Raw genomic sequence first — 6,000 nt, 5'->3', positions numbered from 1 at the left:
AAAAGATAAAATGCTTAAAAACTCTTTTGATATCTACGAATGAAATTCAAGAAGAAAGCACGATTAACTTAGTTTAAAACTCTGTTGCCTTCATAACGTATTTTCTCGCATATTGGCCGTATTTCTTGCTAAAAAAAATGAGGGTATGGCTTATATGCGCACAAATTTCACTTGACATGCACGAAATAAGGAAAAGATAAAATGCTTAAAAACTCTTTTGATATCTACGAATGAAATTCAAGAAGAAAGCACGATTAACATAGTTTAAAACTCTGTTGCCTTCATTAACGTATTTTCTTGCATATTGGCCGTATTTCTTGCTAAAAAAAATGAGGGTATGGCTTATATGCGCACAAATTTCACTTGACATGCACGAAATAAGGAAAAAATAAAATGCTTAAAAACTCTTTTGATATCTATGAATGAAAATTCAAGAAGAAAAATACTGGATTTCGCATAAAACGTGAAAAAAAACCTCACTTACTTGTGCCCGCACTTCCTGGTTGTGCTGCTCACAGGACTTCCTTTTTGAGTTCGTCTACGTGCAGGCATCACCCTTTAGGAATGTGCGATCCAGAAATCGATATATACAGTATCTCCGAAATAGAACGTGCGATGATTTTTCTCAAGATTTTCCCTACAAAGTAACACATTTGTACGCTTATTAAAACCATGAATATGGAGGTAAAATTGTGAATCAATTGTTATACGAGAGGCTATTTTAAGGGTACGGCTTATACGCGAAGGCGGCTAATATGTGAGAAAACAATATTAGGTGATTTTCATCAAAGTTTAATCAACAGGAATCAAATCAACGAAAAAAAGTATTTCACTATATCATTTTTACCCCCATCTTGCTTTGCTATAGAAGTCCGAACAACTTTCGGTTCACATAGATTGAAATAAAGGGCCACATTTTACATATTTTAAAGCTCACCCCATTCTAATAATATTTTGAGTTTTCTCTCGGAATGACTTCTTGCCAGATAATTTTCCACGGTGCATTGGTTGGAAAACAGTTTGACAACGTTTAGAGGAGATTGACAGGTATTCGCAATTTTAATAAAAGTTTTTACATTAAAATTTTTTTTTTTAATGATCAGTGAAATCATATTTGGGATTTCTATCAAGAAGTTGTGTGGGCCAGATTGGTTTTATTGCTTCCCTGTTACCCATGAACATAATATGCATCAAAACTGGATTCATGTTTGATATTGAATTCATGTAAATACATATTTTAGTCATTCAAATTATTATTATTGGAAATGTTTGAATGATATTTGGCAAGATTACCTCAAACTCGGCTGTGCCTGTGCTAGAGCAGCAGGAAGAATCTTCACCACTTGGTGTCTCTCTCCTGCTAGAAAAAAAAAGAAATAAGGGGGAAAAATAGCTTTCATGTTGTCACACAATCTTTCAGACTAAAGCAATGATTCCATTTGGATCTTCCTGATTTTAAACTGTGTCTCTCTAATATAAAAATGCTCCGTGATTGGCTGCCAACAAATTTGGGCGTATCCCACCTACTGGTTATCATGAGCTCCAATAGGCTCCAGCACCCCCGTGACACTTACCATTACCAAAAAGGAATCAAATGCAAGAATGTATGAATTTAGTACATGCACTATTCCTGTTTTGTAACCAGACAAAAATTGAGTTTAAAAAAATGCTGCTTGTTTGAGCATCCCTCCAAATTTCTTTGTTCACGACACTAACAATAATTTTACATATTTAAGTCTGAAATGTGAGCAAAGTCGTACCTGTCAAGGTGCAAAATCAGGCCTGTTGATGGTCCTCTTCCTGCCAAAGAGAAATAAACAATATATGACATCAGTTTCTCAATAGACTTAGAGCACCTGTGTCAAAGTGGCGGCCCGGGGGCCAAATCTGGCCCGCCGCATCATTTTGTGTGGCCCGGGAAAGTAAATCATGAGTGCCAACTTTCTATTTTAGGATCAAATTAAAATGAAGAGTATAGATGTATACTAAATTTCCTGATTTTCCCCCTTTTAAATCAATAATTGTAATTTTTTATCCATTTTTCTGTTTTTAGTTCAAAAATCATTTTGTAAAATCTAAAAAATATATTGAAAAAAAGCTAAAATAAACAATGTTTTAGATCTATAAAAAACGGAATATTCAGGGCTTTTAATCCAGTTCTTTTAATCCATTTATAAAAAAAAATCTATATATTATATCTAAAATGGTCCCACGTGAAATCAAGTTGACGTTAAAGCGGCCCGCGAACCAACCCGAGTCTGACACCCTTGAGTCTTAGTATGTTTGTGAAATTCCTATGCAATTATTGGCACATTTTTACACTAGTATTTGAATATAGTATGCGGCAAAAGCCCGAAAAGACCAGAGCAGTGAAGTCAACATTTGAGTCTAAACGGTGAAAATAAGACAAACGTTAAACCCGCCCGCGCCAATCGCCCGTGGGCTTGAACACAGCTTCAACGGGGGGCTTTAGAGAAGAATCTTGTTATGTCTGGAGGACCCCCGAGATTCCATTACTCAAGAGAAGTCTGCTTTTTTACCATCTCGTGGCCTTGTATTACAGAAAACAGCGCCGAATGCACTTTGTGGGCAGTTGGAGTTAACAAAGCATACAAGATTGAAATCCTCATCAATCAAGCGATCACAAATTACACGCCCTGCCGTCCCCCCTACGGATCGATAAATCCACATCTAGTGAGCAAAGGGGGGAAAAAACGGCTTCATGTTAAGTGCAAAACTCGCCTTGGAGGTAACTAAAAGATATCGCGGCTATAAAGCCAACCATCTCATAACGATGATGCAAATTAGTCAGCGATATCATTAAGAAGGGAATTGCTATGATTAGAACGTGTAGGTATTTGATGCTATACGAGACCGGATAAGCTGAATTCCACAGAAGTCACTGTTGTGCTATAAAATAAAATAAAAAATAGGCTGATTACAGAGCCAAGAAAAGTTCAAATGATGTGTGGTTTGCTTTTTTATTAATATACTATATACATATGTGTAATATACGCGTACAGCATATGCTTTACTATGTGTGGATGATCTCCTTATGAATATTGGGAGGGATATAAAATTGAAATTCTTCCCTTAAAGCTGTGCACAAATTGCACATTTGGAAGGGTTAGTTCACCAAGGAGAAAAATAAATATCATAATTTCTATCAAGGGCAATAAAATAAGATTTTTGGACGGGATGTGCTATTCATGAGCTTCTTAGATTTCTTTGCAATGAAAGGGTGGACTTTTCCTTCTCATTTATATTAGCATTTGGCCATGTTGAATGCGGAGCAATGGTGAATTTTTAAAAGGTTGGCATCAATCTTGTGGGGACGATTGCCATATCCGTTGCAGATTTCTTTTACCTTGTAAAGGTTGATTCAGGAGCTGAAAGGAAAGCACAACATCTGTCAAATTGCACGCTGATGAAGAGCTGGCCAAAGGTTTAAATGGAGCTCGTTTTTGTTTTAGACAATTCGTTTTTTAGAGATAGAGAAAAGTATGGTCATTTTAGGGATGTCTGAAAATGGAGGGGTGAAAAAAAATGGCTCCAAATGTCTTTTTTCTTCCAATTTGAAGAGAGCTAGCGCAAAAAATAATCGTAAAAAGGGCGAGTTAAATAACGCAACAGTTAAGAAGATGGCAAACAATACATTTTACATAAATAAATAAACAGTGAATAAATGTTATCCCTTGCAACATTTAAAAAGGTAAACAAAGACATTTTAAAGACGCCATTTTTTTTACCCGATTCCAATCTGAAAATGATCAGGAGCATCCCGACTTTTCATCTAGTTATTTATATATTTTTAGACTAAGCAACCAGGAAATGCGCTCTTACAAAGCATTTCTAAAGTAAATCTCAAAGGCTTTTTTTTCTGCCAATTTGAAGAGAGCTAGCGCAAAAATATTGTCATAAAAAGGGCGAGTTAAACAACGGAACAATTAAAAATAAGATCGCAAACAATGCATTTTACATAAATAAACAAACAGTGAATAAATGTTATCCCTTGTCGCATTTAAAAATGTAAACAAAGACATTTTAAGGACGCCATCTTTTTTTTTGACCAGATTATGATCTTCTGAAAATGATCAGGAGAATCCCTACTTCTTATCTAGATTTTTATATTTTTTTAGACTAAGCTACTAAGAAACATTTATGCACTCTTACAAAGCATTTCTAAAGTAAATCTCAACGGCTGTTTTCTGCCATCTGCTCACATCGCAAGGCCGCCTCATTCCAAATTGGAATTTTCTAAATACAATTTTTAGGTACGTCAGGTACGCCCGGCATATGGCAAATCAATTAGCGTCTAATACGCAAAACAAAAACATGGCAAGTGCGTTTGCTAATCCACAGCAGTGTCGGGATTTATATTACGGTAGCCACTGGAGTTTTGACAACAATTAATCCTCATTTCACTTAAGGAAAACCACATTGACACATATTGCAAAATAATTTGAATATTCAATAGTGTAGTTCCTCATTAAATTACAATAAAAACCAGTAACACAGCCTGTAAGATTTACACAATTACAACCTCGATCAACAGACATACTCGTTCACTCATTTTCCGCACCACTTATCCTCCCAAGGGTCGCGGGGGGCGCTGGAGCCCATCCTGGCAAGTATGGGGGACACCCCAAATTGGTGGCCAGCCAATTGCAGGGCACAAGGAGACAGATTAGGGACAATTTAGAGTGTTTAACTAGCCTAAGCTTACATTATTTGGCATGGGAGGAAACCGGAAAACCCGCGCAAGCTAGCATGAAAACACCACAGACTAGGGACCACCAGTTATCGAACCCTCGATCCCAAGACTGCGAGGCCAACGCGCAGCCTTCATTTACACTCCTCTTAAAGTCCGTGCCAGATCGTAGAATCGTATAAAACATATTAAATCTCGGCCAATCGTTCGATCGATGGACGACTCCTTAAGTGTCATGTTGAACAAAGTTAGCCTCGCAATGGAAAGAATTGTCATTTTTTTATCATTCTGTCGTTTGATTTCAAAGGTTCCTGTGTGTACATTGAGCTGAAATCTTAATAGAAATGTCAAAAAAAAAATCCAATCCAAGTGAAGCAGAATCCATGGTAATATTAGGATAGGGACAATTTATATTAGCACTTGTAATTGAGGGAAGACATGCTTTTCAATGACAGTTTCATCAGAAGAAGCAGAAACGTGACTATAAGAAGGATGAGACAAAAAAAGATGGATTGTTTTCGTTGTTAAGATACACTTTTTTGTACTTTTATCTCTGCCTGCGACTTAACATCTTTTCTTATTTTTCACTCTTACTGCCAAAAGCTTGTTATGTTATGTAAACTGTTGATATGTTACATTAACAAGTGCCTATTTTGTCTTTTGTTCCCTCATTTACTCTTACTTTAATATGTTGTTCTTGGTTTCTGTTAAATAAAATAAAAAATGTCCCCTAAAAATGCAATCTTTAAACAGTATAACATAAAAAATAATATAAAACAATAAAGAAAAAAAAGAAAAAAATTAATATATATATAAAAAATGTATTATATATATAAAATATATAAAAAATATTTTAAAAAATATATATATGTATTTGGTTTGCCTTTTCGTGTAATTCTGTCTATAGCTTCATATCAAGATGCTTTTCATGCTTTTTTTTGTTGCACAGAAGCCCAACAAACAATCCAACGGGCTTGGCTCTATACAATCATTTATTCCTCATTTTCTTCTCATGTGTCAGTGAATAATTGGATGAAATGACTCCCAAAAGAAGACCAGGAGTGTCGAATGAATTTGAATGTTAATCCAAAACCAGCAGCCTGTGATCTCAGCAGGCTTCGGATTGTGTGCGAGTTGCTCTGAGGAGCAATTCATGGCAATCTCAGAACCTCACTAACTTGAAAGTGGGCTTCTGAACAGCATCATTTCACAGGTAAGCATTACAACTCCCACTTAATTTGTACCTTTTTATTCATTCCCATTCAACTACACTGTCTGTGAAGAATGTT

The 6,000-nt window shown here is 35.8% G+C and overlaps 1 protein-coding gene across 1 annotated transcript in view; it reads right to left on the bottom strand.

Moving 5' to 3' along the window:
* Window positions 1-472: 472 nt before the first annotated feature.
* LOC144074313 (uncharacterized) overlaps window positions 473-6,000 on the bottom strand; it is a 54,770-nt gene continuing 49,242 nt past the window's right edge. The window contains exons 5-7 of the mRNA XM_077600682.1: window positions 1,761-1,800; window positions 1,294-1,357; window positions 473-637 (exon numbers count right to left, since the gene is read on the bottom strand). Coding sequence (XP_077456808.1) covers window positions 626-637; window positions 1,294-1,357; window positions 1,761-1,800 — 116 coding nt within the window. The 3' untranslated portion in view covers window positions 473-625. The remainder of the gene's footprint in view (window positions 638-1,293; window positions 1,358-1,760; window positions 1,801-6,000) is intronic.

This window comes from Stigmatopora argus, chromosome 5 (genome assembly GCF_051989625.1).
Source record: "Stigmatopora argus isolate UIUO_Sarg chromosome 5, RoL_Sarg_1.0, whole genome shotgun sequence".
Taxonomy (NCBI): domain Eukaryota; kingdom Metazoa; phylum Chordata; class Actinopteri; order Syngnathiformes; family Syngnathidae; genus Stigmatopora; species Stigmatopora argus.
The sequence above is the reverse complement of the archived record's forward strand: the minus strand, read 5'-3'. Positions and strand labels throughout refer to the sequence as shown.